General features: G+C 35.9%; 1 protein-coding gene across 1 annotated transcript; it reads left to right on the top strand.

Annotated features, from left to right (window-relative positions):
- The first annotated feature begins 6665 nt into the window (after positions 1–6665).
- Positions 6666–9253, top strand: LOC109338023 (glycolipid transfer protein 1-like). Its single transcript, XM_019575152.1, has 4 exons — positions 6666–6837; positions 7683–7812; positions 8624–8679; positions 8769–9253. The coding sequence occupies exons 2-4, from the start codon at positions 7695–7697 to the stop codon at positions 8901–8903; spliced, it is 309 nt and encodes a 102-aa protein (XP_019430697.1). The 5' UTR covers positions 6666–6837; positions 7683–7694; the 3' UTR covers positions 8904–9253.
- Positions 9254–16174: the final 6921 nt, after the last annotated feature.

Raw genomic sequence — 16174 nt, 5'->3', positions numbered from 1 at the left:
GAATTAATATAGAGTAAGTTTTCTTGGATCTATAAGTTTATGTTTACTAGGCATTCATAAAAATAATATTGTTAGTCACACATTATATTCATTTTAGCATCACACTCACTTTTAAGTGAAGGTTGCATGTAAGTAACTTTAGTAAAAGTCATTACTGAACTTGAGAGGAGGCTAAGATATCATCACAGGATGAGGTATACTATGTTTGCATATGTTCTACCTTTGATTAATAGTATTGTAATATGCATATTTGCTATTTTGAGAAACTTAACCATATCGTGTATTCACTTTAATTATTTTTCAGCATGAGATTCTACAAGAGCTGATTTTATGTTATTACTCAAGGCACAAATTGTGAAAGATTTCCAGTTCATCAAATCAAGAAGTTGCTCCAAGATATTATATTATTATCAGTGCCATATAGAGAAATTTACACGGGCTTTTACTTATTTATAGTTACAGTTATCTTATATGAAAATAATATTACTACTAGCATATGAGATGATTGATTATATGACTAAAAAAAGTTGTATGTTTACTAAGATAAACATGTTATATTACCCAAATCTGCTATCCTCTCAAGACAATGTCACTATTTATTGTTCACAAATCTACTATCTTCTATCTATATAATAAGAATACAAGGGGTTGTGATTATTACCATAATAGACAATCCTCACTTATTGACACCTATATGTTAAAGGGGTTATTTGTGTCATTTTCAAGATCTGAAAAGTGGTTTGAATTTTGAATTCCTAAATAAACATCCTAAGCTTTACACGTGTACATGACAATTTGTTTGAACAGTGGATCTTTATTTTGTTTTCCAGACACAGCTCTTCACTAATCAATCTCTCTCTTCTATGTTCTTCTATGTTGCTACTAAAATCTTTACTCATCTCTCTTCTTTCTTCATCTCAAAACAAATTAAACTCATTTCTCTCTTCTTTCTCCAAAAAAATAATTGTAATCAGAAAGATATAAGAGGTATGAATCTATCACTTGAAATATTTTTTTTAAAAATGTATTCCATTCCCTTTGTTTTTTTTCCACTCCTTCTCACAAAAGGTATGCATTTTCATTTTTGCTTGTAGTATGGATTTTTCTTCATGCCTTCACCTTTTTATGTTTCTTAAAACTCCATAACTTCCTTGATCCGAAAGTTTCCAGATAAAAAATTTCAGATCTTTATGTTTTTTCCGATGGTTGTGTTAGCTTCACAATTTTGTTCTGTGTGATTTTCCCTTCAAGCATGGTCGTGGCCAAGTCAAGTTTATTCGCTGCTCCAATTGTGGCAAATGCTACCCTAAGGTATTATTCACATTTTGTCATTTTTATGTTAATGATTCTAAGGTGTTTGATGAAATGTATGAATGATTGTGGTTTAAGTTTTATATGTGTTCAACATTCTTATGTTTAATAAGATCTTGAAAATTAAAGATTGTGATTGTTAGCATCTTAGGAAATATGGCTCTAGATCACAATATGATATTAAGATTATACTTATCAGCATTTCATTTCGACATTTGGTGTTTATGGAAATGGGTTGATTTTAGAATTGTTGCTATTTTATGTTTATGTTTATCTTTATCAGGATTGATGTCTAATTTCATTAATGCATTTTTTTTTTTACAATATGGATGAATAGAAGAATAAAAGAATGGGTTTTCTGTTTTGGATAAACTAATGTGCAAAATATAGGACTTTGTTTATCATTCTAATTATAGTTAGTCACCATTAAAGCTTCCGGGTGTTTTACAGTTACTTTGTTCCTTATTATTCTTCAGCATTAAGGTTTGGAAGCAAAAAAAGAGTTGCAAAGTGTTATAGACATCATGGAAGCTCCAAAGATAGAAGAGATGAATCACCTACTAATGGACCAACTTCAATACTTAGAGTATTGTATAGATTCAAACTCATATTGGGTTATGTTCAACTTTAACCATTCCTTAACTTGCATTTTCAATATTGTTCATAGATTGAATTTTTTTTTAATGTCCTTTTCTATTTTCTAAGATTATATTTTGGCCTCAGATTCCAGCATTATATTGAAATTATTTGATATGTGGTATTTTTTTTTTCTAATTAGATATTTTTATGTTCATTACAGGAGCATCACCAACTACTTCATAAGTTGAAAAATTGAGTGTAGTTTCAGAGGGTTGTAATTTCTCAATAATAGTAAGCATCAATTTTATTTACTCTATTTTATTGATTTTAACAATTATATGGTAGGTATGCAAGTAAGCGTATCTTGAAGACTTTAACTTTTTAATAATTATATGGTAGGTATGCAAGAAAGTGTATCTTGGTCATAGCTTGAGATGTTGATTATATGTTCCATATAATAGATTTACTAAAGTTATACTAATAAATGTTCTAACCTATAACTATAGGTGAGGACAATGAACTTGAGTTCAGGTTCAGTTGATATATGTGATGCTAATAAACGTGAAACATTCAATATACTAACTCCTAAATTTCTAAACTCATTTACAACCTCTCGTCTTTCCGATTATAAGATCAAGTTGAAAGTTGAAACTTCAATTATGTTATTGAGAAAATTAGTGACCAATCTGAAGGATTATGTAATAGTACAAGATTGAGTGTCACTAAAATGACAAATCATGTACTTGAAACAAATATGAAAAATATTGGAAATATAATATATATTCCTCGGATGTCAATGCCTTCATCATAATCTCCATGACTTTTCAAGCTTATCAAAAGAGAATTCCTCATAATTGTTTCATATACTATGATAATGAATAAATCTCAAGGTTAATTATTACAAAATCTAGAGTTATATTTACCTACACCAATATTCTGGCATGACCATTTGTATGTAGTTATTTCAAGAGTTCAAAGAAAAGAATGATTACTATAACAAAAGTTTAGTTGAAGTGTATGATTTTCTCATTAATTTTGACCCTTAATTGGTCATGTATTTATACAAGGAAAGAACCTTTCAAGAAGCTTACTAACCAAAATAACAACTTTACTTGTCAAGCAAGTAACACAACTAACTTATAGAATATTAACCTAACTTAACTAAATATGAATTAATTCTGATATTTATGATTATAACTTAGTAATTAGGAAAGGATTAGCCCAATGGGCTTGGTGATTTTCCAAGGGGAGCTTGTGCTCTGCCTTGTTGCTCTGTTCTGTGGCCTTGTGGTGGCCTTGGTCGTGGCCTTACTCATGGCCTGGTCTTGCTCGTGGCCTAGTTGGCCTGGCCTGGCCTTGCTCATGGCTTTGCCTTGGTCGTGGCCTGATTGGCCCTGGCTTGTTTGGCTTGGTCCTGGTGCATTGCTTCTAGTTTGCTTGAGTGACAAGTCATCTTATTCATTCTGCAACGGTCCCATTTGGTAGACCAATCTTTATTGGTTTGATGATGTGGTGAGTAGCAAAGTTGGATATATCGGGGCTAACATGATCTGTTGCCCCTGTATCCAGTATCCAATAGGACTTGTTACCTGATTGTTGATGGCTTTCTTGATCATCTTGATCTATGCCATTTGGATCTATGGTTAGTTGATTGACATTGTGATTGATGCTTTGTTTTCCCATACTTTTGAGTAGTGTTGCTAGTTGCTCACATTGTTCTACACTGAAGTTGAGTCTATTGGTTTCTGAGTTATTGACTTGTGATTCATCATTGCCAATTTTCTGATCATATGTTGTTGTAGTATTGATGACACCTGCTTCTTGCCTAGTTTTTCCTTGTTGGAAGTTTGGTGGAAATCCATGTTTGAAGTAACATGTTTCCACTGTATGTCTTTCCCTTCCACAGAAGGTGCAGACCTTGAGTCCATTTCCACCACTTCTTTGTCCATTGTATCCTCTTCCAGGAGACCTTCCCCTGCCTTGTGTAAAACCATTTCTTTGTTCATTTGGCCTTCCTCTTCATTGTTGTCCACCATTGTTCCTCTTAGGTGCTTTTTCGTTTACAAAGTTTAGAAGTGCCTTGGGATTATTTGGTCCACTGACTTGTCTTTCTTGTTGAAGGACAAGAGAGAAGAATTTGTTCATTTAGGGCAGAGGCTCCATGAGTAGAATTTGGCCCTTTGTTGCATTTAATTCTTCATTCAATCCCTTTAGGAAACACACCACATACTCATTCTCTCTTTGACCTTTTATGATGTTAAACATTCCACATGTGCATTTTTTTTGGCAGAAGCAAGAGGGAATTGGCCTTAGTGTCTCAAGGTCTTCCCATAGAGTTTTCAGGTCTGTGAAATAGTTGGAGATTGCTCTGTCTCCTTGCTTGATTGAGTGCACTTCTTGCATTAGATCAGATAGCCTAAAGTAATCTCCTTTGGAGAATCTTTCTTTGAGGTCAGTCCATAGCTCTTGAGCATTGTCAATATAGACTATGCTCTGTGCAATTGATTGTGTAAGGTTCCTTGTGATCCATGAAACAACCATGTTGTTGCATCTTTCCCACACATCATACTCGGGGCTTGATGGTTCTGGTGCAGTGATTGATCCATTGACAAACTTGAATTTGTTTTTGGAGGACAGTGCCCTTCTCATGGTTCTACTCCAAGATTGATAATTGTTGCCATCCAATGGGGGTGTGGCCAAGATGGCATCAGGGCTTTCTCCTGGGTGTAGGTAAAAGGGATTTTGGAAATCATTGTGATTCATGCTAACTTGTATGTCTTGTTGCTCTGCCATTGTTCTGTTGTTGTTAGCCTGAATTCTAGGCTTGGCAGTGATGCTTCTTTGTGTAGAAGCGAAAGGAGCTTATGGCTCTTGATACCATATAACAAAAGTTTAGTTGAACTGTATGATTTTCTCATTAATTTTGACCCTTAATTGGTCATGTATTTATACAAGGAAAGAACCTTTCGAGAAGCTTACTAACCAAAATAACAACTTTACTTGTAAAGCAAGTAACACAACTAACTTACAGAATATTAACCTAACTTAACTAAAAATGAATTAATTCTGATATTTATGATTATAGCTTAGTAATTAGAAAAGGATTAGCCCAATGGGCTTGATGATTTTCCAAGGGGAGCATGTGCTCTGCCTTGTTGCTCTGTTCTGTGGCCTTGTGGTGGCCTTGGTCGTGGCCTTGCTCATGGCCTGGTCTTGCTCATGGCCTAGTTGGCCTGGCCTGGCCTTGCTCGTGGCCTGGTTGTCCCTTGCTCATGGCTTTGCCCTGGTCGTGGCCTGATTGGCCCTGGCTTGTTTGGCTTGATCCTGGTGCATTGCTTCTAGTTTGCTTGAGTGACAAGTCATCTTCTTCATTCTTCAATAATTACAGATATTCATACATGATAAGGATGATCAATCATTAAAGACAACAACAAATATGGTTTATAAAAAAAATTCCAAAATCTCTAACATGTATTTTACAACTTATTTTATATCGTCTTCCAAACTTTTATTCATAGCAATTATTTATTTATATAACACATTTAATATCATTTCATTCTTCAACAAATCTACCTCAACAATCAAATATATAAACATCATCTTTCATTAAGTAACCTCAATAATATTTTCATTAATAAATTATGTTTTTTTCTTTAAATAAATTAATGTAAAATATATTGTCACCCATGCAAATGCACTAATATCCTACTAGTTAAAATGATAATAAGGACATAGATAGAATTCAAACCCACTCCAACAAATGCAATCATCATGTCTTCTTACCACCAATATATTTCAATAATCTAACTTATATTTATTGCATTTGCGAAATCTAATAATGATGTTAATCATTTATTTTAAATTAATTATTTGTTTTGAGTAATAATACATTTTCATAAAAATATTTACATTTATGTTTTTTGTACTATAAAGAATATTCTCTCACCATTTTGTATCCTGAACTAATCTCTTTCAGGTGCATGATTATCTTTCCAACAAATGTTGTTCACAAAAATCAAATTTATGTTTAAAATAATATATCCTGAATACAATATATTTATGAGTTGATTCCCTTACAATATTTTCTAATAAGTATTTCCTAAAGCTAAATAACACAATGCCATTTACAATATATATAAAATGGCAAAAACAATATAGAAAGGAAGATAAAATTTTAAAGCATTTAGGAGTTAGAATAATATACTCTATTTCATAATATTCATCATTATATTATTTCACAAAGATTTACAATTTTACCCCCAAAAATATTATTCACTATTTGTATTATGCATTAAAACAAAAATAAATAGTTTAAAGTAATTATCATCGTCTATTTATTGTTATGAAATGAGATGCAAAATGTATAAATGTTTGAAGGGGTATGTATATAACTTTATATATAAAAATATTCTTAAGGAAGTTGTATTACTTATCTTAAAATTACATAAATATATTTAATAAATTTAGTTATATAATATTGTTTAATTTCAATGATTGTTTTGATATAATGCATATGACATTATGTAAACAAATTATAAAAATTTAAATTTAGTTGCATGTGTAATATATGTGGTACTAATTGTATGCGTTAATCATTCTTTACACTAATAGACTAATCTTCCAAATTTTAGAAGTTTAGGGACATAATTCGTCATAATACAATTGGATAGATTAATTGGCCAAATTGATAAGCTCATCGACCATAAGGGCATTTGCTTGTTATTTTTATGAAAAAAAAACTATTTATTTTACTTATTGGAATTTTCGGATTTAGAGAAATTAAAATAGCAATTCCAAATTCCACATCACCTTTGGAATCCAATCACTTTCCGAAAATTGCTCTTTTCTCAAATTGCAATCGGAACAATAAAATTAGTAACGCTAAGTAATTGTTCTCAGACTCAGATCACCGTGGTGTTCCCTCGTACCAGTTAGTGTTAAATACATGTATGTTTCTCTCAATTCAAATTGTTTTTTTCTTCATGTTAATGAATCACTGTGTGAAAAATTGTGAATTTCTAAAATTACTTTAATTGTTATGCTTATGAACTCAATTCAGTTGCTGGGTCGGTCCTAATTTTGCATTTTCTTGTTTGATTCTGCCACTAGTGAAACAAATCTGACATTTTTATTTCATGCCTTGGTTGGTTTGGTTAAGGTTATGATTTTTATTAATTCAGCAACTCATAGTGTGTCAAATCATTGTTCATCTATGTTATGTGATCTGGAGGCAAGCCTCAATGTTTGTTTGCTTGTTGTGTGATCTGAAGGTCATATGGTCAAATTCTCGAAGCACTCTCTTCCTATGTGAGGATAAAACTGTGTATATCTATCCTCCTAGACGAGTTAAAGTTTTGATTTTTGTGATCTTTGATCTGGACCCTGAATTTTCCACATCCATCTAATCACAGATGGTAGTATTGCTTTCCATTTACATTTACATTTCTATTTCTATTTCAGCTCAATTGTTTAGGGAAAATGAAATGCAATGATCAGATAAAAGTTAGATATACATACATAGCTGTAAGCATTATGGAAAATATTTGTGTCTCTTACTGGAGTAATTTTTGAGTGGTTATTCACCTTAGTTGAATCCAGATTTAACTATATGTCTATATCGGAGGGTGAAAGTTTTGAATTTCTTACCTGGATTTCACATTCGGAGATTTGTCAGCTTGGAAAAAAGAAAAGGAACTTATCTGTATGCTTTGACAGTGGTGGTTTTGATGTAGATTTGATATCTTTAAACATTTACTTATGTCTTTATTGTGTTATGGCCATGTTATATGCAGCGAAGCACAAAAATGGAGGGAACTGTTTTCGCTCCTGCAATTGAAGGAATTAAGACCGTAAAGTCTGAACAGGGAGAAATTCTGTCACAGCCTTTCTTGGATGTGTGCAAGCATATACTGCCTGTTATAGGTGCTCGATCTTGGTCCCTTACTTTGTCATTGTTACAAGACAAGCATAAAATAAAGGGAATCATGTCTTTTCAGATAATTGCAGAATGTTTTCTCCCTTTTCATGCTTATTTTTTAAGGGGATTATGAATAATATTTTCTAATAATTTGTGTTATCCAGCATGTAAACAATATAATGTTTGTTAGATCTTTATATGATCCATATAAGTGGATTTTTCCATATTTGACTTATGTTTTTATTGGGAAGTAAGTCCCACATTGTCTGTCTCATTCTCCCAGGTATGTTTTAAATATCTGTCTGAGCCGAACTTCTCTATGGTTGTCACATGCCAAAAGATGTTCTTTCTTATTTGGTCACAGGTGCCTCATTATGTCGACAATGTTTTAAGTACTTGTTGGAATACTCTTCACATTGCCAATTGGTTGAGATGAAACCTTAGTAGTTTTATCCCTCCTGCTTCTCTCAAGTTCACTAAAAAACAACCCATACTTATGTAGTTGTATCTAAATTGGAAAAAGTAGCTGATCTTAGTTCACAAAACTATTTTGTATCGATATTATATGAAGCCCTTGGTATGATTTATCTTTCAGCTTTTAGAAAAAAGTAGCCGTTCTTAGTTTAAAACTATTAAATCTGTAGAACCAATATGTTATAAACTAACTCTACAGCTTGAACATGTGCAGTATAGTAGGTTGTGAACCTTTTTTCTTGTGGTTTAATACTTCAGTGATTGGTTAAACCTCAAATGTAGAACCATATGAATATGAATACCTGCCATGGTTAGAAGAACTATTGGTTTTCTTATGTGCAGATAAGTTCGGAGCTGCTATGGCCCTTGTTAAATCTGACATAGGTGGCAACATATCCGTATGTCTTCGACACCTGTTTTTATCTATTTTTCATTTTATTGGGTTGCTTTAAATTCTCACTCTATACCATATTGACTTTCAAGACAGAGGTTGGAATCTAAATATGCGTCCAATCCATCTAGATTCAACTACCTCTACAGTTTGGTACAAGTAGAAGTTGAAACTAAAACTGCCAAGTCATCATCCAGTTGTACCAATGGACTTCTCTGGCTTACAAGGTAAAGAACACCAAGCACTGGCACTCAACATTTAAATTGTACTTTATACTGGTTTGGCGTTCTCAAATATTTTATTTTAGACAACTCTTTCTTTCTGATGCTTTTATTATCTCGAAGCTCAGTGATAAATCCTTTCACTAGCTTCAATCATAGAGCCTTTTGTTTTTCTGTACTTTCTTTTGAGCTTATGAAGCTTCTGCCAATTGAGATTTCATGGTTTATGGTGATAAATTTGTGCGGATAATATTTTTGGTGGTCAGAGACCTCAACATTTGGCTGTTAGTTGTCTTTCTATAATTGGTTCATGTATTTTGACTTATGATCTGAAGTCCATGGGTTCAAACCTTGAAACCAGACTCTTCACTCGCGATGATAAGCCTGCGTATATACCATTCACAAACTCCACTAGATGGGAGCCTCCTGCACTGCACTTGATAAGGCTCATACCAAGCCAAGGGTTATTAATGTGTACAAAAGGGGTAAAAGGAAAGTTTGGCTTAAATAACAAACTTTCCTTTTACTGCCAGTAAGGCAGTTATGGCAGTTAGGGGGAGGAAGGGAATTCTATAAATAAGTAGCTAGATTAGTAAGGTAGTTAGTTTTTGATTAGTAGCTAACTGATTTGGAATCCAATTCTTGTAATTCAATTCTTGTAATTCTTGCCTACATTTCTAATAAAAATTCTAGAACCCTAGCAGATCCAATTTGGAATCTGTGTTAGGGGCATTTCTCTTCTAATTCTTCCTTTTTTCTACTCGTTTGGATACCAGTGTCTATCACTGGTATCAGAGCACCATTCTGGTGCCTGAGGTTGTGAGTCCAACCACGCTGCAATTAGGATTGGTGTATGGTTTCTACTCGTAGCATGGCTAAGGAGAATGACAGTGAGGGACAGGACAGAGGAGGCACGCGACAAGAAAGAGAGGAGATAAGAATGAAGTTGGAATTGTATGAAGCACGCACCAAGAAGTTGGAGGATTTGATGTTTGCAGTGGCAACCAAACTGGGTGTGAGCCCAGAGGAGCACTCGTTTGGAGGAGGCAGTGAGCATGAGGAGGAGGTTGACAGTTATCCAAGAAATGCGGGCCATGATAGGTGGAGGAAGTTGGAAATCCCTATTTTTACGGGGGATGATGCTTATGGGTGGGTGCAGAAGTTAGAAAGATACTTCTCACTACGTTCTGTTTCTGAAGCAGAAAAGATGAGGGCTACGATGGTGGCTCTGGATGGTAGAGCACTCAGTTGGTATCAATGGTGGGAGGGATGTAACCCTTATCCTACGTGGGAGTGTTTCAAGTTGGCAGTGGTAAGACGTTTCCAGCCAGCAATGGCTCAAAACCCCTTTGAGTTACTGTTATCACTCAAGCAGGAAGGTGGGGTAGAGGCATATGTGGAAGAGTTTGAGAAGTTTGCAGGGGCCTTAAGGGGCATTGATCAAGAGTTTGTTAGAGGAGTTTTCTTAAACGGGCTCAAGGAGGAAGTAAGGGTGGAAGTCAGGTTGTATGAGCTCAAGACTCTTCCAGAATTAATTCAGAAGGCTATATTAATTGAGCAGAGGAACCAGGTGGTAAATAGGAAGGCTCAAGCAGGGTACCAGAGGCTACCAGGGTCAACCAGATCCAACTCCTATAACAGGGTGGTTACCTTGGAGCCCTCTGTATCTAATAACTACAGAAAGGAGGGGTCATCTGTGGGGAGTGTATCTGTTCCATCAAAACCTAGCTCAGATGGTGCTGTTTCCAAGTTGGGGGGTGATTTTAGGAGGCTCACCAGTGCAGAGTTAAAGGAGAAGAGGGAGAAGGGGCTCTGTTTTAGGTGTGATGAGCCGTTTTCCAGAGACCACAGATGCAAGAATAGGCAGTTGCACATGTTATTGATGGCTGATGAGGATGATGAGGATGAAGAGGGGGAAGGGGAGCCTGAGGTAGAGACCTTTAACTCTTTACAGCTTTCTCTATGCTCTATGAAGGGTTTCACATCAACTAAGTCTTGGAAAATGGAGGGTAAGTTGGGCAATCATTCAGTGGTGATCCTCATTGATTGTGGAGCATCCCACAACTTCATATCCAAGAAATTGGTGGAGCTCTTGCACTTACCCAAGGAGGATACCAAAGCCTATGTGGTTGAGGTAGGGGATGGACATCTCATCAAGTGTAGAGGAAGATGTTCTAACCTCACCCTGAGTATGCAACAATTACAGGTAACCCAAGATTTTTACTTGTTTGCTTTGAAAGGGGTAGATGTGGTTCTGGGTCTAGAGTGGTTGGCAAGTTTGGGAGAAGTCCAGGCTGATTTTGGGAGAATGACATTGACAATGAAGAGAGGGGATGCCAGAATCATTCTTCAAGGGGACCCTGCCCTATCTAGAACAGAGTTGGCTCTAGGAGCCTTCAATCAGGTGTTGCTCAGTGAAGGGGAAGGATTGTTGCTCCAATATGAATCTCCAAAGGTAAATAATTCAGAACTGGTGGTCCATCCAGAGATAGAGGAAGTGTTAATTCAGTATGCAGAAGTATTTCAAGACATCAAAGGGTTGCCTCCTGCTAGAAGTCACGATCATGCTATCCACTTAAAAGAGGGAGCTGAGATTCCCAATTTGAGGCCCTATAGGTGTCCTTATTATCAGAAGTCTGAGATAGAAAGGCTAGTCACTGAAATGTTAGAAGCAGGGGTAATAAGGCCAAGTATAAGTCCCTACTCTAGTCCTATCATCTTGGTTAGGAAAAAAGATGGGGGATGGAGGTTTTGTGTTGATTATAGGGCACTTAATAGGATTACTGTTCCTAATAAGTTCCCTATACCTCTGATTGAGGAACTCTTGGATGAAATTGGTGGTGCTAGGGTATTCTCTAAGCTGGATTTAAAGTCAGGATACCACCAAATCAGAATGAGGCCAGAGGATGTGGGGAAAACTGCCTTCAGGACTCATGAAGGTCATTATGAGTTTCTGGTCATGCCTTTTGGGCTGACCAATGCCCCTTCCACTTTCCAATCCCTCATGAATGAGGTCCTAAAACCATTTCTAAGGAAGTTCACCTTGGTCTTCTTTGATGATATCTTGGTGTATAGTCCTGATGTTGAGTCACATGTCTATCATCTCAGGGAGGTTTTGGCTCTGCTGCTTCAGAACCATCTCCAAGCTAATAAAAAGAAGTGTAGCTTTGGCCAGGCTAGCATTGAGTACCTAGGACATGTTATTTCAAAGGAAGGTGTGGCTGCTGATCAGTCTAAGGTGGCTGCTATGAGGACTTGGCCTCAGCCCAACAACATCAAGAGTTTGAGAGGGTTCCTGGGGTTAACTGGATACTATAGGAGGTTTGTAAGGGACTATGGAAGGTTAGCCAAACCTTTGACTGATCTTCTTAAAAAAGATTCCTTCATATGGGTTCCAGAGGCTACTGTTGCTTTTGAAGGGTTGAAAACTGCTATGATGGAGTTACCCTTGTTGGCTGCCCCTGACTTCAACAAACAGTTTGTGGTGGAAACTGATGCTTCCAGTTTAGGGCTGGGTGCTGTTTTGATGCAAGAGGGAAGACCTCTAGCCTTCTGGAGCAGAGGATTATCCATCAAAGCTCAACAGAAGTCTGTTTATGAGAGGGAATTAATGGCTCTTGTCCAAGCTATACAAAAATGGAGGCATTATCTTATGGGGAGGCATTTCATCATCAGGACAGACCAGAAAAGCTTGAAATTTCTCACTGAGCAGAGACTATTCTCAGATGAACAGTTTAAATGGGCAGTTAAGTTGGTGGGCTTAGATTTTGAGATACAATACAAGCCAGGCAAGACCAACTCTGCTGCTGATGCTCTGTCTAGGAGGATGATGTACACTGCTATTTCAGTATTGAATAATGAGGAGGTGGAAGAATGGCTTCAAGAGTTGCAATTGGATCCTAAATGGAAGCAAATGTTACAAGACCTCACTGTTTCACCCAAGGGTCACCCTGGTTATGAGTTGAAAAAGGGTATCTTATACTACAAGGGTAGGTTATTGCTGTCCAAACAGTCCAACAGAATTCCCCTCATCATGTCAGAATGCCATGAAACTCCTACTGGTGGGCACTCAGGGTTTTTCAGAACCTACAAAAGGATCTCTAGTTTTCTGTTTTGGGAAGGGATGAAGGGGGATATCAAAGCTTTTGTAGAAGGGTGTGACATTTGCCAACGAAATAAGTACTCTACACTGTCCCCTGCTGGTTTACTCCAACCTCTACCTGTTCCTCAACAGGTTTGGATGGATATTTCTATGGATTTCATAGGTGGATTACCTAGAGTGAAGGGGATGGATACCATCTATGTAATAGTGGATAGACTCACCAAATATGCTCATTTTTTTCCTTTAGGGCACCCTTTCTCAGCTAAGGAGGTGGCTGCTATATTCATCAAGGAAGTGGTTAAACTACATGGGTTTCCTGCTACAATTGTTTCAGATAGGGATCCTATTTTCTTGAGTCAATTCTGGAAGGAAATCTTTAAATTGGCTGGAACTCAACTCAAGCTAAGTACCTCATACCACCCTCAAACAGATGGCCAAACTGAGGTCACCAATAGGTGTTTGGAGACTTATCTTAGGTGTTTTGTAGGGCCAAAACCCAAGCAGTGGGTGAAGTGGTTGCATTGGGCAGAATTTTGGTTCAATTCTAATTACAATGGGTCCACTGGAATGACTCCTTTTAGGGCACTCTATGGCAGGGAAGCTCCCCTACTGGTTAAAGCTGGAACAATTCCATCCAAGGTGGAAGAGGTGAATAGATTGTGCAATCAGAGGGATAGCATCATAGAGGAACTCAAGGGTAATCTGGATAAGGCTCAGAATATGATGAAGCAGCATGCTAATAAGCATAGAAGGGATATTGTGTTTGAAGTAGGGGATTGGGTCTATCTCAAGCTCCAACCCTACAAGATGAAGTCTCTCATCTCTAGACCTTGTGCTAAATTAGCCCCCAGATATTATGGACCCTATGAGGTGATTAAAAAGGTTGGGGTGGTGGCTTATCACTTAGCTTTGCCTGCTCATTCCAAAATCCACCCAGTCTTCCATGTTTCTCTGTTAAAGAAGGCTCTGAAACCCCACCAATTACCACAACCTCTCCCTGCTATGCTGAATGAAGAATATGAGCTAGAAGTTGTGCCTGAGATCATCCTTGAAAAAAGGATGGACAACCAAGGCAACTTAGAAGTTCTGGTGCAGTGGCAAGCATTACCAGAGCATGAAGCTACTTGGGAAGCAGCCACAACCATACAAGACCAGTTCCCTAGCTTTCAACTTGAGGACAAGTTAAAACTATTAGGGGAGGGTAATGATAAGGCTCATACCAAGCCAAGGGTTATTAATGTGTACAAAAGGGGTAAAAGGAAAGTTTGGCTTAAATAACAAACTTTCCTTTTACTGCCAGTAAGGCAGTTATGGCAGTTAGGGGGAGGAAGGGAATTCTATAAATAAGTAGCTAGATTAGTAAGGTAGTTAGTTTTTGATTAGTAGCTAACTGATTTGGAATCAGTGAGAAAAGGATCGTGGGATCCAATTCAATTCTTGTAATTCTTGCCTACATTTCTAATAAAAATTCTAGAACCCTAGCAGATCCAATTTGGAATCTGTGTTAGGGGCATTTCTCTTCTAATTCTTCCTTTTTTCTACTCGTTTGGATACCAGTGTCTATCATATTGCATGATCTGTTGTCATTGTAAAATAATTGTATTTTGTGTAATGCAGGGATGGAATTCCTTGGACACAGTAGTTGCAGCCGAATCTTTGGCTCTGACACTGCAAGCATCTAGCAATATAAAAGATTCAAAAGAGCTTCTTGAAAGGTTATTTAGAATACTATTGATTTATTAAAGCCTGGGAAATTAATTTATTTTTTATGCAAATGAAATCTTCATTTTTTCCCTTGCAGATGTCTTAATGCGCGGAAAGCCTTACTTCCTGGTGACCACATTCAGGTTTGTTGTTCCCTTACTTCTACGCTTGTGATTAATTTGCTGGCTTTGCTTTATTTACCAGAGTAAAGATAAATCACGAGCTTTTCTTACTTTACCTATTGTCAGATTGGTGGAAATCTACTTCATTTAGCAAGGGTGGCAATGCTTGATAGCAGCCAACATAAAAAATTGGATGTTTCTAGAGCTAAAGACGACCTTGATGTGGCAAGGGATCATTTGCATAATTCCATAAGGTTACATAGTTTCCCTGCCTAATTCTTTAACAACTACTTTTGAATATCAAAGTTGAATCAAATTACGCCTTTGATTTATTTTTCCAATGTCAATTATCCTCTCTTTGTTATAGTGCAGTTTTCATGTTAATGCCTTTTTCGTAGTTACTTTTGTATGCATGCTTAATGGACAGGTGAAATTTTATATCATACATAGAATGCCCAATCTTTTCATATGCAGCATTTAGATTTGGTCAATTCACTTTAGGAAAGGGGAAACTTGTCATGTAACCAACTACTTAGTTCTTAAATGAGATTTTTTTATATTCCTTTTTTAACATAATATATATTAAGAAATGCCCAAAGGCATTCAACTAGTAGACCATGTAGTTGTAGATAAATAAAAAGTCATGAATAGAAAATGAGAATACAGAATGAACAAACTTTATGGTATTTATTAACTACAAGGATAAATTAGGGTACATGAGGATTGTAAGAGTACAAAGAAGATATCTTATAATATCTTTATTATACCATGTAATGTTTTAGAGTTTCCTTGATAATCTCGTAGGATTTGTTTCCTATTTATTATATTTTCTTATTTAATTAGGATTAGGACTTCAATATTAATGAGTATTGATTTGTCTTTTGTTTATCATTATGCACCATATCAATTTATTAATCTATGAAGAGTTTTTTCTCCCCTCTTTTCTTCTTTTCCTACCTAACCCATACAATCAAGGATTTAAGTAAAGATAGATTTGTTTTGACTAACAACTTAGCCAAACATTATCTTTTCAACAAACCAACCAGATGGGATTAGATCTTATCTATTTGATAATTTAGGATTTTAAATTTCATTATCTTCACATTATCTTAGGATTAGTTAGGATTTTAGTTTGCATTTCAGATTTGATTAAATAGGATATTATCTTTTAGTATTCAAAGATAATTAGGATTTTATCTTTAGACTTATCTTTAGTTTATTTCAGCCAAGGCAGATTGTCTATTTATAGCTTTGGCTTATTCATTAATAAAGCAAGTTTGTTTTTGAGAAAAATTGGATTGAATTCCTAAAGTGGAGTCAAAGCTCCTTAATTTGAACTTATCAAGATTCTTA

Source organism: Lupinus angustifolius, unplaced genomic scaffold (genome assembly GCF_001865875.1).
Source record: "Lupinus angustifolius cultivar Tanjil unplaced genomic scaffold, LupAngTanjil_v1.0 Scaffold_16_131, whole genome shotgun sequence".
Lineage (NCBI taxonomy): Eukaryota > Viridiplantae > Streptophyta > Magnoliopsida > Fabales > Fabaceae > Lupinus > Lupinus angustifolius.
Note: the sequence above shows the minus strand (reverse complement) of the source record. Positions and strands in the feature narration are given on the sequence as shown.

Bases quoted from the DNA above. Each gene is read 5' to 3' on its own strand.
- LOC109338023 (XM_019575152.1), top strand. From the start codon at position 7,695: ATGGAGGGAACTGTTTTCGCTCCTGCAATTGAAGGAATTAAGACCGTA. The intron at 7,813-8,623 runs GTGCTCGATCTT...TCTTATGTGCAG, and splicing joins GCATATACTGCCTGTTATAG to ATAAGTTCGGAGCTGCTATG. The intron at 8,680-8,768 runs GTATGTCTTCGA...CTTTCAAGACAG, and splicing joins ACATAGGTGGCAACATATCC to AGGTTGGAATCTAAATATGC.